This window comes from Aotus nancymaae, unplaced genomic scaffold (assembly GCF_030222135.1).
Source record: "Aotus nancymaae isolate 86718 unplaced genomic scaffold, 86718_ANA_hifiasm-v0.15.2.pri h1tg000010l, whole genome shotgun sequence".
Taxonomy (NCBI): domain Eukaryota; kingdom Metazoa; phylum Chordata; class Mammalia; order Primates; family Aotidae; genus Aotus; species Aotus nancymaae.
The window spans coordinates 34037733-34062708 of record NW_026988421.1 but is presented as its reverse complement, the minus strand read 5'-3'; the positions used below and the strand labels follow the sequence as shown (position 1 = coordinate 34062708).

At 46.2% G+C, this 24976-nt stretch overlaps 1 protein-coding gene across 1 annotated transcript in view; it reads right to left on the bottom strand.

Moving 5' to 3' along the window:
- TLL2 (tolloid like 2) overlaps positions 1 to 24976 on the bottom strand; it is a 146011-nt gene that overhangs the window by 100960 nt on the left and 20075 nt on the right. Inside the window, exon 2 of the mRNA XM_012439602.2 lies at positions 11833 to 11943. Within this exon, the coding sequence (XP_012295025.2) occupies positions 11833 to 11943 (111 nt within the window). The remainder of the gene's footprint in view (positions 1 to 11832; positions 11944 to 24976) is intronic.

The following is a 24976-nucleotide window of genomic DNA, read 5'->3' as shown; positions in this document are numbered from 1 at the left end:
ACGACACTATACTGGAAAAATGTATTAGAGGCTACATAAATAAAAAGCCTTTAACAGGGTTTATTTCATTTTAAGAACATACTCTTAAAAGACAGTCTTCTATTTGAGCTCTGTTGAGTGGGATTCTGTATCTCACGACTAAACGAGGCTTGGCTAGAACGTCAGGTACTAAACTCTTGTTTGTTGCAGTTTCTCAAGCTCATCTCCCAATTTTGATTCAGGCTCTCAGATTCATGGCTCATGAGGATACCCACTCCCTGGATGGACACTCAAGAGGAGGCACCACCTCTGCCCCACCTGGCCCTGTACCCCACCGTGGCCCCAGGAAGACTCCTAGCCCAGCTTCTCGAAATCCTGACAAACATGCTCATAATAAAAATTAACTTAAAGGTGAATTTGCTTTTCCTGACACTTCAAGTTCTCAATGAACCCTGGCTTCAATCCAAGGCATAAGTCAGCCCCTGAATGAGGCCCTGGAGAATGAGATGATTGACTCCTTATGCTACATTCTTTTTCCTTCCCAAATAGCAGATGTGCATGTTATCAGATGCCTCCTTATCATCTCAAATCATCTTACTAAATTCAAAACTTTATGGGTGGAATAACTGCCAGGCTGCGCCGGGTTCCTGTGCTGACACCCCCCTCCTTTCCAGGAGCACCTGCTGATTGCTGTTGCAGGCTGAGCCCCGCCCTGGCTCTGGGGCCAGCCTCATCCTCTGTCAGAGGGATTTCAGGGGTTTGGACTCAACGCATGAGGGTCTCAGCAGCACACCAACCTTTCCTCTGGTCTGACTCTGACCTTGGCTTTGATTTTGACTTGTGGATTTCTGTATTATTTCTGACTCTTGTTGCCATTTTATTCTCTCAGGCCAGCTCTCTGCTTTCCTCCTTAATCCTTACTTCCTACAAGAACCAGTGGCTCTTACCTTGTTCTTTTGAGTTCCCAGCATGGAACAAGAAGTCTGCTTACAGCCTGTCTGATGAGGTTTGCCTGGGTCTCTGGCTCACACACTCCAGTCTCCCAGTGCCTGTGCCTCTGCTCTGCCTCTGGTGGGGCCCTGTGCACCTAGGCTGGACCCCCCCCACCACCAGCCTCCCATCTAGGTGACAGCTGTCATCTGGGGCCTTCCCCATAGGTGCGGGTTCTGCCTGCCATGGGAGGCCAGTGGCTCCCCCACCCCAGTGGGGGCTCTGATCCCAGACCCCACTCTCCAACCTGCCCCATTCCTCCAGTGTTCCCAGAGCACGACAATCATCATTCCCATTGTAAAAACACAACCTCCTTAATGGTGGGAGAAAAAGTGGTTACTGCTGTATCCTTGGTGCTGAGCACAGAAGAGGTCCTCTGTTAGCATATTTTACATGATGGAAGGAAACACAGACAGAAAGCAATTCTAATCATGAAGTTGGCATCAGAGAGGCAGCAGAGCTGTGGGTAGATCCCAGGGAAGAGTGTGGAGAATGATGGCTAGGAGGGCAGCATGTGAAGATCAAGTTCTGACCTGTGGGAGCCAAGGAGAAGTCCTGTGGGCGGCGCAGGGTGACGACAAGGGTCAGCTGGACAGCCCTGAACGTCTGGGAAGAGAAAGGCTGAAAGTGCATGGGGACCCCAGCAAGCTCTCCCTGGCTTGCAGACCTAAGAACCACATTTTCCATCTGAGAATCCAGATACTCCCTGCAAGGTGATGTGGGCCTGCCCAGCCTCAGGGCTCCACCCCTGAGCCTGAGAATTTCTCTTGCTGCTGGTACCCATCTCCAGCAGGGGGTGGGAGGCATCACACATTCAAACAAGCCATCCCACCCCTGACAGCCTCATGGGGGAGTGGGGAACAGGAGAGCAGGCAAGGCCACCAGGCAGTCCTGAGCCTCCTGGCTCCATCCACACTTCACATGTGTTAGTCTGGCACCATTGATGTGCCCAGTCTGATGCTGGAACAATAGAAGGAGGGCCAAGGACAAAAACAAAGACAAGTCACTGCTACTGACAGTCTGGTTGATGGGTCAGGCAGATGCTGAATAAATCATAGCAGGGAGGATGAGCTTTAGCCCCCATAAGCCTGCAGAACTCATTCTGTGCACCCCAGCACCTCTCAAGGGGAGTGATGGAGAGCCTAAGTCTTCAGCAGCTCAAAGGAACGGGGTTAGAAGCAATGCTGGTGGTTGTTTCTAGAAGCAATGGAGTGTAGGAGCTAAACTCATGGCCTCTGACACTCCAAAGACTAAAGTCCTAATCTTGGCACAGCCACTGATTAGCTGTGTGCTCACCGACAGCTTAGTTACCTGTCTGAAAATTCATTTCCACACCTACATGTACTAATAGTACCTACCACATAGAGCTGTTGTGTGAAGATTAAATGAAATCATGTCTATAAAGCATTTAGCCCATAACTGACACAATGAATGGTAGTTGTTCTCATTCTTCTATCGTTACTACTAAAGAGGAACCAGCATGGAGTCCATTCTCAGATCCCTCTCAGGCCAACTTTGTGATGACCCCAGAGTGTGGCTCAGGACAACCTGGGAAGTCTTCGTGTGTGTGTGTGTGTGTGTGTGTGTGTGTGTGTGTGTGTGTGTGACGGAGTCTTGCTCTGTTGCCCAGGCTGGAGTAGTGCAGTGGTGCGATCTCGGCTCACTGCAGCCTCTGCCTCCCAGGTTCTAGCAATTCTCCTGCCTCAGCCTCCCAAGTAGCTTGGATTACAGGTACGTGCCACCACACCCAGGTAATTTTTTTGTATTTTCAGTAGAGATACCGTTTACATTATGTTGGTCAGGCTGGTCTCGAACTCTTGACCTCAAGTGATCCACCTGCCTTGGCCCCCAAAAGTGCTAAATTTATAGGCATGATCCACTGCGCCCAGCCACTTGGGAAGTCTTTATGCTAGAGATTGATTCAGAAATTTGCCATGTGCTGGTTAGAATCTAAATCCAAGCATCTGACAGAGCACACTGGTGCAGGCCCAGCTCCGGAGTCCCCTGCAGGTTCTGGAAGAGTGCTAGAATGAAGAATTTCAAGAGACTCGGGCATTAGGGAGCATGGGTCTGGGACACAGAAGTGGGCCAGAGAGAAGAGAAGACAAGAGAGCCAGCAAAGGGGGGCTATTGCTGTTATTATTTTCGGTGTCAGACCCTGGAAGAAGTGCTTTACCTATCACACTTATTTAATGCCCCCTGTGAGGCAGGTATTATCATTCCATCTTACAAATGAGGAATGAGTTGCCCCAAGTCCCACAGCTAATCAATACAGAGCCACAGACGCAAATTTAGGCCTGCTGGGCTCCGATACCCATGTCTTCCCACACGGCAGCCCTCCAAGGTTCTGATGCCCACAGGCACAGCTCCAACAGCGGGAAGCACACTAAAGACAGGACTGGGGTCAGAATTTCATAACCTGAGATCCATGGATCTTAATTTGAAAATTGCAAGCACAATTGTGTGTGTGTGTGTGTGTGTGTGTGTGTACACACCTATGAGAAGGTTCATAATGTTCATCAGAACATGTGAATCTCAAAATGTCAAGCACAATGTACTTAGAGAAAAGTAGCCACTAGGACCTTTGTCTCTGGACCCCCCCCTCACCTAGCTTTTCCAGAGATGGCAGAAAGATGGGGATGTGTAACAGAGCTCCCTGATGGGCTCCTGTGTCTCTCCAGATTTCCAAACCTCTGGCCTTGGCAATAGAGGCCCCGAGATTTCTCAGAGATGGCACTTGGCAATGCATGACGTGAGAGAAGACAGTCTTGAATCCAATGAACTGGCCCAGCAAGAATCCAGTCTGACATTCATTCATAAACTCAGGACATCACCATTCTGCAGGATATCACAGGGAGCCCCCCACTCATTCTCATTTGGACACTTGGTAGTCAGTAGCACTCCTACCCCAAAAAGAAAATTAGTGAAAGGATGAAGCCAAGTCTACAAAGCTTGAGGAATGTCTCCACAAGGGTAGAGGCTGAAAATCATAGCCCCACCTACAAGCTCTTTCAAGAGCCTCAAAATTGGGCCAAGTGCAATGGCTCACACTTATAATCCCAATATTTCGGAAGGCTGAGGCAGGAGGATTGCTTGAGCCCAGGAGCTCAAGACCAGGCTGGGAAATAACGTGACACCTCGTTGCTACAAAAAATACAAAAATTAGCCAGACATGGTGGTGTATGCCTGTGGTTCCAGCTGCTCGGGAGGCTGAGACAAGAGGATGGCTGGAACCCAAGAGGTTGAGGCTGCAGTGCATCACTGCATTCCAGCCTGAGTGACAGACAAAACGCCGTCTCAAAAAAAAAAAAAAAAAAAGCTTCAGAGTTAAAATATACTGGGAACAGAAACATGTTGGATTTCTTTTTAGCGCCTCAAACCTTGGAAAGTAGAGCCCAGAAATCCTAAATCCAAGTTCTCTGATTCTGTACATTGGGTATCTCTTGGGTATGCATTGGTCTTCTATGCCTACCTTAAGCCCTGTAATAATGCCTGATAGCCTTTGGTTCCCCCTCTTTTCTTTAGCCTGAAACACCAGTGCTCAAATCCAGAGCTCAAACTGGCTTGAAAGAAATTAGAATGTGGTTCCATCAGCCCCTGTGATCAGATGGGGACACTGAGACCACATGAGAGTAATGTGTGTCACTCAAAGTCATGGACAGAGTACAGAAAGGAACTCTAGGAACCCAAGGGTCTGTGAGTAAAGAAAGAGTCCAAGACCGGGTGTGGTGGCTCACACCTGTAATCTCAGCACTTTGGGAGGCTGAGGCCGGTGAATCACTTGAGATCAGGAGTTCAAGACCAGCCTGGCCAACATGGTGAAACGCTGTCTCTGCTGAAAATACAAAAATTAGCTGGGCATGGTGGCGAGCACCTGTATTCCCAGCTACTCAAGAGGCTGAGGCAGGAGAATCACTTGAACCTGGTAGGTGAAGGTTGCAGTGAGCCGAGATCATGCCACTACACTCCAGCCTCAGCAACAGAGAGAGAGAGATTCTGTCTCAAAAGCAAAGTAAAATAAAATGATTAAAAAAAAAAAAAAGAAAGAGTCCCTGTGATTCAGAGACAGGGCCCAGAGAGGGGACATGTCTCAGAGTCTCTCCCGCTAATGTATTATTTTGAACCTGGATGCCCAAACCGTTGGGGTTATGTAGACATCCTACACAGATGGCAGGAGTTTAGGAAGTGAGGATTTAGAGCAAGGTTGATTTCTTAAATAGAGATGGACATGGCCCAGTGGCTCAGAACAGATGAGGCAGGAAACATCAGCTTTCGTCTGAGCCAGTAAGTAATTAAAACCATTTCCCTTTCAGAATCCGCATTATAAGCATCAAGAAATCAGATCCAGGTGGGTACGGTGGCTCACCCCTGTAATCCCAGCACTTTGGGAGGCTGAAGTGGGAGGATCACCTGAGGTTGGGAGTTCAAGACCAGCCTGGCCAACACGGAGAAACCCTGTCTCTATTAAAAAAAAATGCAAAATTAGCTGGGCTTGGTGGCGCATGCCTGTAATCCCAGTTACTCGGGGGTTTGAGGCAGGAGAATTGCTTGAACCCGGGAGGCAGAGGTTGGGGTGAGCTGAGATCACGCCATTGCACTCCAGCCTGATCAACAAGAGCAAAACTCTGTCTCAAACAAACAAACAAATGAAAAAAATCAGATCCATTATTCAGACAGAGACAATTACAGGACAAGATTTCCTCTTCAGGTACATTTGCAAAGATGGACGTGCGCAACACAGACATCCTGGACTCTTTAGGGAACAAACAAACACACATAAAGTTCGAAGCATCAGCCTCACAGGCTTCTCCTCCACATCTCACGTGGCTAACCTGACAGCCCCATTCCTAGGAACTCAGCAATGGGGCTGTCAGGTGTGGCCACTGTCCCATCGAAGAGGATGCGAGAGGGCCAGAAAGTATGTGTGCGCCTGTGTGCGTGTCTGTGTGTGTCTCCCGCTAAGTACTTCCTTCACTACACAGCTAATCCGATTAGCAGCTTTAGGAAACTCTGCAATGTTAATTCAACGGCCCCATTCACAGAACAGCTTGGCTGAAGCCTGCCCAGGACTCCCATTCTTCTCACTGCAAATAAAATGCACACAGGACTCTCTCTCCCTGAAGAATCCATTCTTGCCTCCTTGCCCCCACACACATTCAAAATGCGGCTACCTCATCCTCCAGCAGCTCCATGGCAAGAGCTATCAGAGAATGGGGGAGAAATAGCAGCTCTCTCCATCACAAGCAAAAAATGAGGCCAATTTTAACAGCACCATCTACCCAGGCAATCTCCCCAAGCTGGGAGGCATGCAGAGTAAAGAGGCATCACGAATGCAACTGGGTAAAGATGGGTAAAGAGCCTTGAATGGGTCATCCAGCCTTTCTCAGAGCCTTCATTTCCTTATTTGTTGAATGGGGACTTAGAACAGAGGGTATAAGGAAGGAAACTCGGGGCCTGCACAGGCACATCATTGCATTTGACTGGAGGACCAGGAATGGGAAGAAAGGCTGGATACGTAGGTTGTGGACATAGCATGAAGGGTCTTAAGAGTCTGACCAAGGAATGTTTTTAATAACCAAGGGAGAGCTATTGAAGGTTCTAAAGAGCACAGCTATATTAGTTTCCTAGGACTGCCACACAACTTACAACTAGGTGGCTCACCACAGAACTCTATTCTCTCACAATCCTGGAAGCTAAAAGTCTGAAGCCCAGGTGTTGGCAGGGTACCTCTCCCTCCAAATGCTGGAGGAAAGGATCCACCTTTGTCTCTGCTTAGTTTGTGGTGGCTCCTGGCAACCCTGGTGTTCTTGGCTTGTGGCTGCATCACTTCAATCTCTGCTTCTGTCCTCATGTGACCTCTCTGTGTCCTCTTCTCTTCCTACAATCATGTCATCAGTCAGTGAATTTAGGATCCCCCCTAAATCCAGGATGATCTCATCTCAAGATACTCAACTAATTAGATCTGCAAATAAGATTACATTCTTATTTCTACTTGCAAATAAGATTACATTCTGAGGTTCCAGGGAGACATGGATTCTGGGAGGACCCACTACAGTGGTCACAAGGTTGCCAGGAAGATAAGCAGGGAGGAGACTGGAGTAAGAGAGACTAGAGGCAGGGAGACAAATTGGCATGAAATTGACACAGCTTGTGGCCCCAAGTGAACAGAAGACATGCTTCCTGCTGTGAATCCTAAAGCTGTCAGTGGCTTTTTGTGGACACTGTAGTACCCTAAGTGGGCTCTTAAGCCAACCCAGGCATAAGGTCTCGGCTCACCATTGGCACAGAAATACTGCAGCCTACTTTCCAAGTGACAGCACAGGAATGAGCACCTGCACTCTTGTTCTTGGCTCCTCTCGCCAGCAATATCATGGGCAGGTTGGTACAGTAGAAGATGCAGCAACCGTGGAGTTGAGAAACCCGGGTTCTAGTCCTGATTCTGCTACTGACTAAATTTGGGTACATCTAGCAAATGAGGCTGACTAGGTCACCTCTAGGGCAACTGACATGGTTTCCTTCTGCAGCCAAAAAAGCAGTTCCAGGATCACAGGATAAACAGGCAAAGGAGGGCTCTGGGGCTGCAAGGCAGGGTTCTGGGCCCTTTCCCCCACGTCCCCCTCCAGGGACCTCAGATCTCTCCCCCCTTGAGCCCTCTCCCTACCCTCCAACAAAAGAAACAGAGGGATGCAGCTTGGCCCTGTGTCCCCACCCAGATCTCATCTCGTAGCTCCCATAATTCCCAAGTGTTGTGGGAGGGACCCAAAGGGAGATGATTGAATTACGGGGCGAGTCTTTCCCTTGCTGTTCTCATGATAGCGAATGGGTCTCACAAGATCTGCCGGTTTTAAGAACGGAGTTTCCCTGCACAAGCTCTCCTTGCCTGCTGAATCCAATTAAACCTCTCTCTTTTGTAAATTGCCCAGTCTTGGGTCCGTCTTTATAAACAGTGTGAAAATAGACTAATACACAGAGGCATCTACCAAAGCTTGGAAATGAGATTAACTTGCATCTAAGAATACATCTTCCCACACATTGGAAGTAGGAAAAGAGGGTAAAGGTGTGGTTCCTCTTTAATAATTTTTAAAATTGAAACAAATGTTTAAAGACACATGCAGAAAGTTATTCATAGCAACATTATTTCTAAGAGGAAAAAAATTACAGAGAAAGTGGGAAACAACCTTCACGTTTATCTATAAGGCCTTAGTTAGGTAAATCATGGCAGAGTTGCACGTTGGAACACTACTGCCGTTAAAATAAGAGACCACAGCATGCTACATGACAAAACATCCATGATACAGTGTTAAGTAAAAAACACAGACGCCAAAGCACATTGAGAAAAATCCCTAATCCCTTTTATGTTACATGCACACGCTCGCACACACACACATGCACACGCACACACATGCACACATGCACATGCACACACACACACACATGCACACGCATGGCCCGAGCACAGTAAATCTGGAAAGAATCCAGCAAACCGGTAATGCCGGGGATCCTTGGGGCTGAGATAACAGGGGATTTTCACCTTCCACTTTATACAATTATGAGCTACTGGACTTTTTTTTTTTTTTTTTTTAACAACAAGCAGCATTAGTTTAATCAACAAAAACAATAAAAATATTCCCATTCTGACAATAAAATAACTATTCTAGGTAGATGCAAAGTACTATTGGCCCTCAGAGAAAAATGATCAGGATAAAAATCACTTTGCCATAAAATCACACTAGAAAAAAACTATCAAGCTTGGGAAGGAGGAAACATCAAGTATTATATATATTTCAAAGGCCTCATGCCAAGCCCCCACATTCCCTCCACACACAGCAAACTTCCCTCATTCTCCACTTGTTTTCACTTTAATTTTAATTTTTTTTAGAAACAGGGTCTCACTCTGTCGCCCACGCTGGAGTGCAGTGGCGTGATCTTGCTCACTGCAGCCTCAACCTCCCAGGAGGCTCAAGTGATCCTCCTGCCTCAGCCTCTCAAGTAGCTGGGACCACAGGGGTGACATGACCAGCTCCCCACTCTCCACTTTAATCATAAACCCTCCCAGGTCAATCTTCTCTCTGCAAATATTTATAATAATGAGGAAGAAGTAGATGAAATTTATTAAGCATTTATTATGTGCCAGGCACTGTGCTGAGCACTTTGCATATATTCTTTCTTTTCATCCTCACGGCATTACTCTGAGGTAAGGATTATTGCTATTTGCATTTGACAGATGAAGAAACTGAGACTCAGCTTAAGGATGCAAGCCCAGGCAGTTGACCCCAAAGCCTGTGACCACAGTCAACGCTCTCACCACCCTTTTGGGAGCAAAGCCCTGCTGAAGCTCTGGATCTCCTCTAAGGCCCTGGGAGACCGCTCCGGGGTCTGCCATCTTTGTATGTCTCCACCTCCTCTCTGCCGATGCTGGCCAGCGCCTTCTGGGTAGAAGGTCCTAGCCCACCTGTGGGGGATCTAAATCCAGGTGGGATGTAGGTGCTGTGTTCTCTCCTGGGAGCTAATAGGGATATCGGCTCTATCAGCTCGCAGGAGAGAAGGGAGAAGACAGGCCTGCAAGTTCTTAGGTCATGTCCACCTTGAGCAAGTGGCATGAAGGAGAAGGCAGGGCTGCTGGGCTTCCTCTGCCGCAGCATCCTCAGGCAGCCTTCCCTCAACACAATGCTCTAGTAGCTGGGCATGCAGCTGGTGTAGTGGCTGGCCACTACCCACTACTCTTTGGGGTCTCTCACTCCCATCTGTCAACCTTGGCCCCCAAGGGACAGCAAGGGAGCTCAGAGAGGCAACCCGGGTATTCTTGATAGTGGGCCAGCGTCAACTCAGTGAGACCCAAACCTGGGACACCAAGACTCAAAGGCTTTACTGGATCCTGCACAGACACCACTCCTGCCTTCTAAATGAGTATGCCCCACCTAGAGCGTAAAGTGGTGCAACCACGTCGGAGAACTCTTCGACAGTATCTAAAGCTGAGCTGTGTGTGCCCTGTGACCCAGCGGCCCCACTCCTGGGCACAGGCCCAGTGGAAATGAGTGCTTGTGTTCACCAAAACACAACATCCAAGAATGATGGCAGCAGCTTTACTTATCATAGCCCAAACCACACACTGCCCACACGTCTGTCAACTGAAGAACAAGTAAACCCGGGTCCATTCATACAAGAGAATACTGCACACCAAAAAAAAGAGCAACACGGCAACGTGAGTGAATTTCAGTCACAGGCTGCATAAAAGAAGACGGACACAGAGTAATACAGACTGTGTGACTCCATACAGGTAAAAGGAATCTGTGGCGATAGAGGTCAGACCACTGGCTACTTTGGGATGCGTATTGACTGGGAGGGGTGTGAGGAGTCTCTGGAGTCTGGAATGTTCCTTATCTTGGTCTGAGTGGTACCCGTGGGCATGTACATATGTAAAAGTTCATCATGCTGTATGTTTGAGATATGTGATGTTCACTATTTTTAAGTAACACCATAAAAAAGGTTTTAAAATATTTTAACTACACACACAAGTTTACAGGCAGGTCAGCTTCTCTAGGCCTCCAGGTAAGAACTGGGGAGAAAAGAGTGATTAGATGGAGTGGTAGAAGTATGCAAAGATGCTTCCTTTGGTTAGAGCTTAAGTAAGGTTCTGGATATACTGGTACTAAAAATAATTGAAAACACCATTTAAAATGTGAATAGACTTTCAGACCATATGCGAGACCTCAAAAATCCTAAGAAGTATCACTCATAAAACAAGACACCAAAAAGAAATCCTAAAGAACTGCTCCACCTTCCTCCTAGCCACCGGCAATGAGATCCCCATAAGGTCCTGGCAATGTCAGCTCTCATCCACCAACCCCTGCAGGGAGCCTTGAAGGCAGGTCCCTGTAGCTGCTTGGGTTCCTCATGAACCTTGGGAGGTGCCTCTGCCCTGGGCATGCCCAGCCACTTCCCTCCAGGTTCCAGAGGTCCTCCTGGATGTCACCATGTACATCAGCAGCCTGGGAGAGGGGTTGCCTGATACAACCCTCCCCGCGGCACCATCCCTACTGCAATCAGCATAGTGAGGCTGTCCAAGCAGCCAGTCAGGAACCCAGCACCCCAAGGGTACCTGGTGGGCTGCAGAGAGCAGTGGGAGAGGGGACTCCACTAAGGCACCTCTGATTCCAAGCTGAGCAAGTCATGCTTCTATTCATCAGAATCCTACAGCCCAGAGGGCAAAGCCCAAGCTCATGAGCTCAGCAGGCAAGCTCTTCACTGTCTACCCCAGCCAACTTCTCCAGACACATCTCCTGCCACAGCCCACCCCAAAGGGCTGCCCTCCAGTGACTTGCACTTTACCTCTGTCCCTCAAATAGAGTCCCCTCATACTTCCTGCCTTTGCAAAAGGCTCTCCTTCCACCTGAAATGTCTTTTCTCCCACTTAGCACTCCTACTCACCCTTCATGACCCCACACACGAGTGCCCATTCACAAGACACCAGGCAGGCTTCTCCACGCACTTGGTCTTCCCACTGCTCTTGGTTTCTTACACATTTGCTATGAGGTGTTATGGTTATCTGTTTACATTTCACTTGACTCTCCAGTCTGGAAGTGCTGAACCCCGAGGCCAGAGTCCTAAGAACCAACATGGAGCTCCAGCCTGAACCCTCTGATAAAGAGGCAAATGGAGATTTTCGTAGAAGAATCAGCAAACTTGGAAGCCCCAGCTCCACTGACTCCAGTGGAGAAGGAGGGATGACCTTTCTGATTTTCCACAAATAGGGGGACACTGGACTAGCAGGTCAAATATCAGTGACTCGTGGTCCACATCTCCCCCTGCTGGAGTCCCTGGTCCCTCCCGTCTGGGCAGGAGAAGGGAGGATGCAGTACCTACCGGTGCTGTGTCCCGCTGCCCCCACAGATGGCTTGGTCCAGTCTCTGGCTTTGTCGATGTGAAATAGCTTCAAGTCATCTTCATCTAAGGCAATGTCTCCCCAAAAGACAGCTGGGAAGAGAACACATAAGTGAGTGAATTTACACTGGATTCGCCAAAGTCAAGAAAAGTGGATTCGCTAATGCCCCAGAGGGCATTGGGTGTTGGGTAGTAAACTTTGGAAGAGACAGCCCATCCAGTAAAATTTCTCCTTGAGCCTAAGAGATAGGGCTGGTAGAGGCAGAGGAACAGCCGGTATTAGTTCTGTGCATCAGAGCTCTGGGGCTGGGCCAACCACCAGGAAAATCTAAATCCTAAGTCTGTAAGTTATTTTAAAAGGTCACCTGTCTTATCCTCACTCCAGGCAGCTCTGAGCAAAACCACCACAAAAAGACAGCTGCTTTTCTCTTCTTATGGTCCCCAGGATACAGAAGAAAATGAACAATGTGATAAATTACACTGTTGTTCATAATTTTTGTTGCCCTTCCCTGGGGGAAGATTATAGTTCCCTGCCCCATTGGTGTCAGGATTGGACACACAGGCTGCTTTAGTTCAGTGTGAGCGGAAGCTTTAAGATTAGTGCATGATTCACTGTGTCCTCTTTGTCCTGCCCCAGAAGACAAGCAGTGCTCTGGACGGGGTTCTTTCGGGTTCATGCGGATCACCCTAGCTTCTGGTAAAGACGACGTATAGCACAGTGTGGCTTATCAGGATGGATATGTAGCATGGGTTAAAAAATGAAAACACTGCTTTTTTGTAGGGGAGAGGATGGTTTTTTTTTTTTTTTTAAGAGAAACAGAGTCTTGCTCTATAGCCCAGACTGGAGTGCAGTGTCACAATCATAGCTCACTGCAACCTCCAAAGCCTGGCTCAAGCAATCCTCCCACCTCAGCTGCCTAAGTAGCTGGGGCTCCAGGCATGGACACAACACCTGGCTAATTTTTGGAATTTTTTGGTAGAGACAGGGTCTCACTATGTTGTGCAGTCTCAAATACTTCTCCTGCCTGGGCCTCTCAGAACACTGGGATTACATATTACATATTACATGTTTTCATAATCTTCTGAGATTCATGGGCATTCATTACTGGAGCACAACCTCTTTAACCACACTAATACAGAAACTGCTATCAGAAATAGTATGTTCTGTAACAAAAATCCACTGTCTTTGGACCAGGTGTCAAGAAAACTGTTACTAGAGGCTGAAAGGAAGTCATCTCGATTATGCAGTGGCGGTGACGAAGCATTCGGTAGAAGTGCTGCCTGCCTTCACTTGGAAGGCAGATGATGAGCTGAATGCGCTGTGGTTCCAAACGAAGAGATGGAGTAAGAACGTTGATAGCATGCCTTGGTTGTTATTAACTATGTTTGACAAGGTACTACAAGAAAGAAACGGGCTCAAAAAATGGATAATTTTTGTAAGAATGACAAAGAATAGAGGGTCTAAAACTTCAGGGTCTTACAGAGTTGGAAGAGCTAACTTATTCCCATAACTACATGGGAAAAAAAAAAGCTGAGGACTTCGAGCAACAAAGGTTGATGAAAATTCAGCTTTGAAAAAGGCAGCCCATCCAATAAAATTGGCTTTCTTTTTTTCTTCAATAGATACAATCTTTCTTTAATCGATGTCATCTATTGAAGGAAGAAAAATAAAATTTGTGGAGCAATGAAGAACCAAGCCCTGTACCCGACACATAGATGCTTTCCCTGCGCAGATCAAATATAACTTTTGAAATCTGAAACTCAATAATCCAACCAAGCTGTCCATGTTACAAAATCTATAAATTGGCTTATGCTTCTCCCTGTACTTGACACATACTAGTGATTTCTCTGCAGAGGTTAAATATAACTTTTGAAAATTTGAAACCCACGTCATCCATCCATGCTGTCCATACTGTGAAATATATGAACTGAGACTCATGCCCCTCACAGCACTCATTTTTATATTTCTAGGTGGGAGTTTCCCAGATTTCCATCCCCCTTTCTTATTTAGCCACAAGCCACTAGAGGCTTTTAGTGTAGTGTCGAGAACAGGCTTTATGGAAAACTGGAAGTTTCTCTAAAAAGTCACTTAAATTTATCATGAGACCCAGCAATTCAATTCCTAGGGATCTTTCCCCCAGCAATTCAATTCCTAGGGATCTTCCCGAGAGAGATGAAACATATGTCCATACAAAGACATGCTCAAATGTTAATAGCCTTAAGCTTGAAACACCCTAAACATCCATCAGCTGATGAATGGACGAACAAGATGTGGCGTAGCTATACAACAGAACTATGTAGCAATTAAAAGGAACAAACTAGAGACACATGCTCCAACAGGTATGAATCTCAAAAACATCATGTGAAATGAAAGAACCATTTTCAAATACTACATATTATGTGATTCAATTTATATGAAATGTCTAGAAAAGGTAATTTACAGAGCTAGAAAATTTTGTAATCATCTAGGGCTGGGGGCAGAAACAAGGACTGACTGTAAATGAACGTGTGGAAATTTGGCGGGTGCTGGAACTGCTCTAGAACTGGATGGTAGTTATGGTTACACAACTATAAATTTACTAAAATCACACACGCTTATAATAAGTGACTTACACAGTATGTAAATTATACTTAAGATGTCTGTTAAAGAAAAAACAAATTCAATCTTGTAGCAAGGACCAACCAAGATGATACCTGGTAAATCATTTCAGTTGGGAAATAATTGTTCAGATAAAGAAAACTAAGAATGTGTTTCTCTTTCGGAAGCTTCATCAGTGCAAAGGAGCAGTAATTAAGTCTGGAGAAAGACAGACATGTTTAGAAAATAAGTGTATGTGGCTATGGCTCACAGAGCTGAACCAAACACATAAGAAGATGACTAATGTTGTAGAAGAGTATAGGACCCAAAAAAAGTCATTATCATGGCCTATGAGAGGCTGCCACTGCCTGACACTTAAAATGACATAAAATTACCCTTGGGCCCCCATCCTTGTATGGGAAAGAAACAGGCTGAAAAAACTGCCCCCATAAAGGGCATAGTCTCTGATGCCCTCTTCAGATATGGTCAATAAGAACAAGAAAAAAGGAAGGGCAGGACCTCCCAGAGTGTGGAGCTCAAAGCCATGGAGGGAAAATGAATGGAGAGCTATTCCCAGGAGGTGGCATCAGGGCCTCTTGAAGGAACCTTCCCCATCCTAGGGGACCCTTGCAACATGTGCCCGGCCTGATCTAAGAACTCTTATGGTTCAGTGACTTGTGCCTCCCAATCTTCCTCTTTCCAAATGGAAGTGTTTGTTACAGTTATCCTGTCCCTTATCCATCATTGCATATTGAGTATGTATCTGGTGGGGTGGGGAAGTATATGATTGTTTTAAAGTTCACAAATCTCTGGATAAAGAGGAGTCACCTCCTGACTTAGTATAGAGACGATCAGAAGATCTTGGAGTTGGAGCCTGGTACCATGACTGGACAGGACTTTGGGGAAAGGTAAGTATGTCGTATATATGGGAGGAGAAGGAAAACAAGTATTTGTCACAAGAGGGGAGGAGACCTGTGACAGTCTATTATTGTTCATCATTTTTGCTGCTTCTCCTGGGTACAAATTATATTTCCTCCTGTCTCAGATGTCAGGCTTCACCATGTGATTTATTTTACTTATTTATTTTTTTTGAGATGGAATCTCTCTTTGTCGCCCAGGCTGGAGTGCAGTCCCACGATCTTGGCTCACTGCAATCTCTGCCTTCCAGGTTCAAGCGATTCTCGTTCCTCTGCCTCCCGTGTAGCTGGGATTACAGGTGTGTGCCACCACATCGGCTAATTTTTTTGTATTTTTAGTAGAGACAGGGTTTCACCATGTTGCCCAGGCTGGTCTGGAACTCCTGACCTCAAGTGATCCTCCTGCCTCAGCCTCCCAATGTGCTGGGATTACAGGCATGAGCCACTGTGCCTGGCCCACCATGATTTTTTTCTGACTAATGAAAGTGAGGGGAAGTGACATGTGTCACTCCCAAGCAGCACCTATAAGATCCAGCACATGGTTTGCCATGTTCTCTTTTCTGAAAGCCGTAAGACAAAGAATGTTCCAGAAACAGACTGCTCTATCAGGCTAAGACACAGAGTGAAGATAATACGATCCAGGCTGAACATATAACATGAGACAGAAACTTCTGTGGTTATAAATTACGGATACTTAGGGATTATTTAATACTGTATCATAATCTAGATTATAATGATTGACACAAACAGGCTTTGCAAAATGATCTGTATTTGTATTCTGGCTCTGAAACTTACTAGCTCTGCAAACTCGCACAAGTTACTCAGCCTCACTGAGCCACAAATGATTGATTATAAATAGAGATAATATTGCCTATTCTGGAAACCTGTTGAGAAAATTAAATGAGATCATGTACACATAAGTACACACACACACACACACACACCCCATGGCTTTCTTTTTTTCTTCGATAGATATAATCTTTCTTCAATAGATGTAATCTATTAAAGGAAGAAAAATAAAATTTGTGGAGCAATGAAGAACCAAGCCCTGTACTTGACACATAGATGCTTTTCCTGCAGAGATCAAATATAACTTTTGAAATCTGAAACCCAAGTAATCCATCCAAGCTGTCTATGTTACAAAATCTCTAAATTGGCTCATGCTTCTCCCTGTACTTGACACATAGTAGGTGATTTCCCCACAAAGGTCAAATATAACTTTTGAAAATTTGAAACCCACGTCATACATCCACGCTGTCCATACTGTGAAATATATGAACTGAGACTCATGCCCCTCACAGCACTCATTTTTATATTTCTAGGTGGGAGTTTCCCAGATCTCCATCCCCCTTTCTTATTTAGCTACAAGCCACCAGAGGTGCTTTTAAAAGAAACAATTGTGCAAAAGAATAAAGTTGAATTTCTACTTCACACCATATACCAAATTTAACTCAAAGGGAATCAATGACCTAAATGTAGGAGCTAAAACCATAAAATTATTAGAAGAAAACACCAGCATAAATCTTCATTATCTTGATTTGGCAATAGCATAGATATAACATCAAAAGCACAAGCAACAAAAGAAAAAATAAATAAATTAGATTTCATCAAATTTATAAAATTTTGTGCATTGTGACATCAGAAAGGGAGGACATTATCAAGAAAGTGAGAAGACAACTTACAGAATGAGAGAAAATTTGTGCAAGTCATATATCTTAGAAGAGTCTAGAATCCAGAACATAAAATGAACTCTTACAATTCAACAACAAAAAGGCAACCCAATTAAAAAGCAAAGGATTTGAAAAAACACATCTGTAAGGGAAAGATATAAATGGCCAACACATGAAAAGATGCTCAAAAGCATTAGTCAATGGTGAAATGCAAATCAAAAGCCAATGAAGTACCATCTCACAGCCATTAGGATGGCTAGAATAAAAAATTAGAACATAACAAGTGTTGACTGAATACAATAAATGTCTCTCAAAGCTTTTCTTGGGGACTCAAACTTTGTACAAGGCAGTCTATCTGACAATTCCTCGAATTCTGACTGTCATCTAGAACTCCCTTGAAATGTGTGACAAGGTTGGCTTGGTCAAAGATGTAGAAACCATCTTTCTCCATCTACATCAGCTGCCTGTACCAAACCCTTCCCACTTTCTTGATTTGGCACAAGATGGTCTAAAGTGCAGCACCATTTTTCTCCCAACGAGAAAGTGTTCAGCGTCAATTATGGCAATGGCAATGGGAGGCAATCAGGAATACTTCTCAGGCATTCTGAGAGAAGCAAGAGAGGAGCAAGAGAGGAGCAAGAGGGTGGGAGAAGGGAACAGATGAACAGGCACTGGGAAAACCACGCAAGCCAAGGAGGTAACATCGTGGTCTTCCAACTTCTGTGCTCATGTGTTCCTAAATCATTTTGGAAAGCTACATATCCCTTTGTTAGCCTGACACTTCAGATTTTTCACGATGTTTAAATACTTATTTTGCTCATGAGAAGAAAGTAAGAAATATTTTATAAGATGAGGCCTGACTATATGTGGAATAAATGTTTCATGATATGGTTTGGTAAAATAGCTTTAACTACCTTATGGAATAGCATGCTGAAACTGAAAGAAAACAAGAAAAATGTTCATCATGGGTTTTATCCACACAGCTTGAAAAATTTAGAGGTCCAGGGAACGGTCTAGTTATGCTTAAGAGAATCACTATCATTAACTTACCCTACTTTGGTTGTTCTGAATTCAAAATACTGCCCCCTGCCCTAAGCATTTCCCCTAATAGAAATTCCTGTAGATGAAAGAGACAGAAGAACTGCAGGTCTAAGATGCTCTGACTCTTCATTGAAGAAGGCTGCTCTGTAACCAACCATTTCTCGTTTTTCCTTTGACACTCAGGGGTTTTGGACACAGTGGGATTCCGGATGGGTTGCGGTAAGCCTCTCCTCCGTGAAGTGCAAGAAGGGCCCTGTCTCCAGCATCCTCCAGCTGTCTTTAAGTATAGAGTCCTAGACGGATGCTTCGGAACCTGGAAGTTCACTCCCTTGAACTGTCTGTAGAGAGCACCCTGGGAAGTCCAATGCCCCTGCACACCTCAGTTTGAAGGCAGAGCATGGTGGAGGGGCCAAGCAGGAGCAACCCTTTCCCAAAGTCAAAGGGCTGCTGGGAAACTCCTCCCACACTGTCCCCTGTGCCTGCTCAGCTGGCTTGGTCTCCACTTTCTTATGCCCAGGGCTCAGGTGTCTCCTGACACCAAAGGGTGGGCGCTCCAGGCTGATTCCCTTGCGGGAGAATTCTCCACGAAGGCACTTTCTGCTGGCAGGCTTCGTTCACCTGGGGAGGCAGGCTCATTCAAACCATGTACTTTTAAGCCAGAAAGACCTGGGTTCCAATCCCAGTGCCATCACTGAAGAGCTATGTGACCTCGGGTAACTCACTTGGTCTCTCTGAGCCATGGTTTCCTCATCTGGAAATAGAGGGGCCTACCTGGTAGAAGTGTGTGAGAATTAAATGACATGAGGTCTGTTACCAATGGGTGCCAGGCCTGGCCTGTGGCAAGCATGCAGTGAAGAGCGTGCCACTCCAACCTTCACTGGGCTCCTCCTGGTTCCTCTCTCTCCCGCTCCCCTACTTGTCCTCATCCAGAAAACCCTACCCTGCAAAACTCAACTCGGCTTCCATCACCAGTATTTGCCCTCCCACCCCAACACACTCTTTCCTTTCTCTGTATTCCTTTAGGACAAACAGTCTCAACCAGACAATATTAACCAGACACTGGGGGCTAAATCGTGCTGCTGTTCTCACCTAACACCGAGCCAGCACAGGCCAGGCATTGGCAGGTAGGGGTGGGGGCTGGAGGAGGTGGAGTTGGGGCAGGCGGGGAGATCGTGTTCCCTGTAATGCTTTACAGTTAGCGCTGGATTGTACATAGACATCACTGCTTTTAGAATTTGCATCACCACATATTGATCTCGCTCCACTTTTACCGGTTAAGAACCTGAGACTCAGAAAAGAGAATGGCTTGCTTGGGGTCACAGGGACGGCCAGCAACAGAGCCAGAAGCCCCAAGCCAGGCTTCTTCCCGGTCCCCCAGCGGCTTCCTCAGCTCCTAGCAATTACTCAGCTTCCCAGATTGTGCCAGAGTCTACATGCCATGAGGACAGGTTCCCATGTACATTTCACTTGTGAAATCCCATTTTATACTCGCCAAGGAAAGTCATCACACGGTGCTGTGTGGGCCTAGCAGCTGACAGTGAAGGAACCGAATCAGATACCCCCTGCTCATGTCCTGTCTGGGAAGCCTTGGACAAATAACTTCACCTCTCTGAGCCTCAGTTTCTTCATCTTGCAAGTGGGAATAAAGAGTCATAATATCTTCCACATTTGGTTGTTTCAAGCATCAGAGATCATGTGGATCCAGGCTCAGCATAGGGCTGGCACCAGGCCCCACTCAGCCAATATGAGATGGAAGAGCTGCACGCTGCAGGCACTGAGGCGGCCGGCCATGGCCCACTTCAATGGTGATGTGCAGAGACGTTTTCACACATTTGATCCCCTTGGGAGGCACTAAGTTAGCACTAGCGCGCCCAGCCCAGGGCGGCCCTTACCCACAGCAGCCGAAAGAGGGCGTGGCCTGGCCCTTCCACAGCACCTGCAGGAAGTCCCTATGGTGTGGGACTGGATCCTAGCCCACCTCAGAGCCCAGGGAGCCCCTTCCCATGCCAGCCCAAGCTCCCACGCTGCGGTCCTGCACACTCTCCCTTGTGTTCTACAGATCCTGCCCCAGGATCCCACAGACAGTTCCTGTGGATCCCACTCAAAGACAGTCCAAGAAGGCCACCTGCCCTCCACTCAGGGGGGACGCAGTCCATGGCATGAGTCCTCAGCACTGGCCCTCAAGCTCACAGATATAGCCTTCCAGCCACAGTGGCTGCACCCAGGACACAGGTCCAGATGTCAGCTAGAGTCTCCAAGTGACCACCACCTTCCATAGACAGCAGCATGTTCTGCAGGGGTCTGAGGGATTTGTTCAAGTCACACAGTGAGTCATTTCACAGAGTGAAGACTCAAATCCAGGACCACTCATGACACTGGGGTCTGAACCAGCAGGGCCTGCATGCCTCTGGAAGCCAGGGATGGAAATCCCTGTGTAGAAGGAAGAAGGAACTGCCTTTGATGCTCTAAATCTGCGGTGGGGAGCCACCACCCCAGACTCCTGACACAACACGTTTTTCATAGCAGAAGTCCTTCCATTATATGAAATGTGTGTCTTCAGAGAGAAGAGCAGGGCACTAAGGGGTAAGTTCAAAACCACCATAGCCCAGGAGCAGCAAAGTGCACTGTGACTAATTGTGATGTGTGCCGTGGGCATGAGTGCAGAGGGCAACCCTCATGGCACACATTTGCCATCCTTGCTTTCCTTGTTAAGAAGGAAATAAGGGTAATGCTGCTGCAGGAGAGAAAACAGGAGTTTGGTATCAAAGAAGCTGCTCTTCCCAGATAATTTAAAAGAATAAACTAAAAAGTAATCCCAAGCCAGGTGTAGTGGCTCACACCTGTAATCCTAACACTTTGGGAGGCCAAGGTGGGATGATTGCTTGAGCCCAGGAGTTTGAGACCAGCCTGGGCAACAAAGTGAGACCACCGCCTCTACAAATAAATAAAAAACTTAGCTGGGCATGGTGCCACACACTGGTGGCCCCAGCTACATGGGAGGCTGAGGCAGGAGGATCACTTGAACCCAGGAGGTCGAGGCTGCAGTGAGCCATGATGGTGTCACTGCACTCTAGCCTGGGCAACAGAGCAAGACCCTGAGAATGAAAGAAAGAAAAGAAAGAAAGAAGGGAGGGAGGGAGGAAGGAAAGAAGGAAGGAAGGAAGGGGAAGGGAAGGGAAGGGAAGGGAAGAAGGGAGGGAGGGAGGGAGGAAGGGAGGAAGGAAGGAAGGAAGGAAGGAAGGAGAAAGAAAGAAGAAAGAAAGAAAGAGAGAAAGAGAGAAAAAGAAAGCAAGCGATCTCATCAACATGGCACCCACTAACCACATGTGGTTACTGGGCATTGAAATGTGATTAATATAATTGAGGAACTGAATTTTACATTTTATTTTCTTTTAATTAATTTAAGTTTAAATTGCCACATGTGGCTAGCTATATTATAAACATAATATAACATAAATAATATAAATTATAAATGATACAATACAAACTTCTATTACTTATAAAATAAAATCATATAAAAATTATATTTAAAATAACATATCTAAGCCGGGCATGGTGGCTTATGCCTGTAATCCTAGCACTTTGGGAGGCCGAGGTGGGCAGAACAGTTGAGGTCAGGAGTTCAAGACCAGTCTGGCCAACATGGTGAAACCCTGTCTCTACTAAAAAATACAAAAATTAGCCAGGCATGGTTGTGTACACCTGTAGTCCCAGCTACTTAGGAGGCTGAGGCAGGAGAATCGTTTGAACCCAGGAGGTGGAGGTTACAGTGAGCTGAGATTGCGCCACTACATTCTAGCATGGGCAACAGAGTGAGACTCTATCTCAAAAAAATTTTTTTTAATTAAAATAACGTATCTAGGAACAACCTTGATGACAAAAATGTGTTACTAAGTCAAGAAATGTAAAATCCTACTAAAAGCTATAAAAAGTGACTGACATAAAAGTTGAGACTGCCAGGCACGGTGGCTCATACCTATAATCCCAGCACTTTGGGAGGCTGAGACAGGCAGATCACTTGAGGTCGAGAGTTTGAGACCAGCCTGACCAACATGGAGAAACCTCATCTCTACTAAACATACAAAATTAGCCAGGTGTGGCGGCACATGCCTGTAATCACAGCTACTCGGGAGGCTGAGGCAGGAGAATTGCCTGAACCTGGGAGGTGGAGGTTGTGGTGAGCCGAGATCACACCATTGTACTCCAGCCAGGGCAACAAAAGCAAAACTCCATCTCAAAAAAAAAAAAAAGTTGAGACATGTTTCTGATAAGAAAGACTATTGTAAAGAACCATTAACTCTTTCCAAATTATGTGCAGGTTTAATACACTTCAATCAAAATCCCAATTTTTTAATTATTGGCAAGATGATATTGATGTTAATCTGCACAGTCAGGTGAGAACAGCCGAGGAAGAGTACCAAAGGAGGACTGGCTTTATCAGACATCCAGATATGCTATAAAGCTATAATAAGTCTGTAATGTAGAATCATTTGGAAGCAGTCCCTAGGTTATATCTAAGAAAACTTTCATGGGATGAAACAGGTCTCACACGTTTGTGAAAAGTAGGGAGCTAAGTAATGGATGATGCTGAAGCAAATGGGTTAGCTATTTGAGGAAAAATCAATGGGCTTTGAACTTTATACTATCCACCAAAATTAATTTCAAATAAATAAAAAATTAAATCAACAAGTGGACTGAACAATACTTAGAAGCAAATGAGTTAAGCCTATGGATTCAACACACAAAGCTATTGAATTCTTACTGAAAAGCAGAGAAGACTTTCAAAGTATTCCTATCACCTCTTCCACTACCAATCCCAGCTACTCCAGGTGTAATCCTCAGACCAGCAGCGTCAACATTGCCTTGGAGCTCGACAGAAATACAGAATCTCAGAGCCCACCTCAGATCCACTCAGTCAAAATCTGCATGCTAACAACATCCCTCAGGGAAATTGGGTGCACCCTGGAGTTTAGAAGCACTGACCCAAGGCACCAGGGACTCTGTTTCCAACCATGACCCTGGGGTCATGGGCTCCCCTCTGCCTCTCTGTGTTTGACGTGGCTGTAGTGAAGATGGTAGGCAGGGCAATTCTTCACAGAGATGTAGAGCTTGAACGGATGGGCCGCAGGAAGCGTTTAAAATGCACATCCACGAAAATGCCCTCAGCTCCAGTCTTGGCTGACCCCGCTGGAGCTTCAACCTGCAATTGAGGGACTCGTCACCAGGTGGTAGTGTTTCCTTGTGACGCTCTAGCTAGTAAATACCATTTCAGGAATAGATTATGAAGTACGGTAGGAAAAATGTTTTTCAGAAATCAAAAATTAAAATCTTTATAGTTAAATACAGTTTTAAAGCTGTTATGTAATATATTTGGAAATGTAAAGGAACTAGTTTTAAAGACAGGGTTTCTGATGATATATAATCAATCAGTGGTGTGCTGAGATTTAACAACTGGCTGGCGTGGGGGAGAGTTTTGGTTTGTAGTGTTTGCTGATTTCCCTGGTGTAAATGCTCCTACTGTGGCTGATTTCAGATCACTGAACATGGAGTTGGGAAAAGGCATACACAGTTGGTCTTTGCAAGGAGGCAACAGCCAGCTCCAGGCCATTGCAGTCATGACAGTAAGTACCTGTAAAATACCTCACAGTTTCTGAAGTTCTGTTATGTTTCCCAGCTGATGCCATGTGTGTGCCTGATTTGGGGGGCTGCAAAATATGACCATGGTTTGAGCCTTGCAGGGAAAGGCCCATCTCTGCAGCTCCCGTCCAGGATTTGCACAGCAGAGATTTTGCCCTGTCTTTCTTTTCCCCATCGACAGCAGAAGCATGCAGCACTCACTGCGTCCCTGGGACCAGGCCGAATGCCCTCTACATATTACCACAATCTGGCCTCTCACTAGTTTCAGGAGGAAGCCGTTCTTGTCCCCTTTTTATAGAAGAGAAACAAAAAAAAGCCATGAGGGAGGTAGGAATTGGCCAAGGTCATGCAGGCAGGAAGAAGCTGCACAGGTTTTCTGAGTCAACACAAGTCTCTCCGATTCCAAAATCAGATCCCTGCCGGGCGCGGTGGCTCATGCCTGTAATCCCAGCACTTTGGGAGGCAGAGGCAGGTGGATCACCTGAGGTCAGAGACCAATGTGACCAACATGGTGAAACCCCGTCTCTACTAAAAATACAACAGTTAGCTGGGCATGGTGGCAGGTACCTGTAATCTCAGCTATTTGGGAGGCTGAGGCAGGAAAATCACTTGAACCCGGGAGGCGGAGGTTGCAGTGAGCCATGATCGCTCCATTGCACTCCAGCCTGGACAGCAAGAGTGAAACCCTGTCTTAAAAAAAATCAGATCTCTTATCCAATTCTCCCCAAAGTTCCGCATTCTAAGAAGTTACTAAGAAATGCTGTTAAACCACCTTCTTTACTGCAGGACTCTCCAGAGCCTTTACAAATCTAACAAAGATCACGATTCTTCAAGAGAAAGACTGGGAATGCAGCATTGCCCAACATAGTTGCCTCTGAGATCTCCTTTCACTGGGTCTCCTGCCCTAAGGAACACATTTTGGAGACTGTTGCGCTGCTCCACAGTCCTCCAGGAATGACAACCTTCTAGGACTGCAAGAGGCCATACAGATCATCAGGTCCAACACTCCATCCAGAGACAGGGAGCTCATGCCCTTCCATCACATCCCCCTTGATCTTTGAAGAGCAACCTCTGTTTCTTCCAAATCTGGTGTTTTAGATCTCCCCTCAGGACAAGTGCACTGAAGAGAAAGGGACGAATGGTTCTGTGCACCCACACGTGCAGGCTCCTCTCGCTCCTCTGGCCCTCAGGACAGCAAACCTGTGCAATGTGCATCATCATATCCACTGTCAGGTGAGGACTGTAGGCACGGAGAGATTTAGGCAACTTAATCCAGGCCGCCT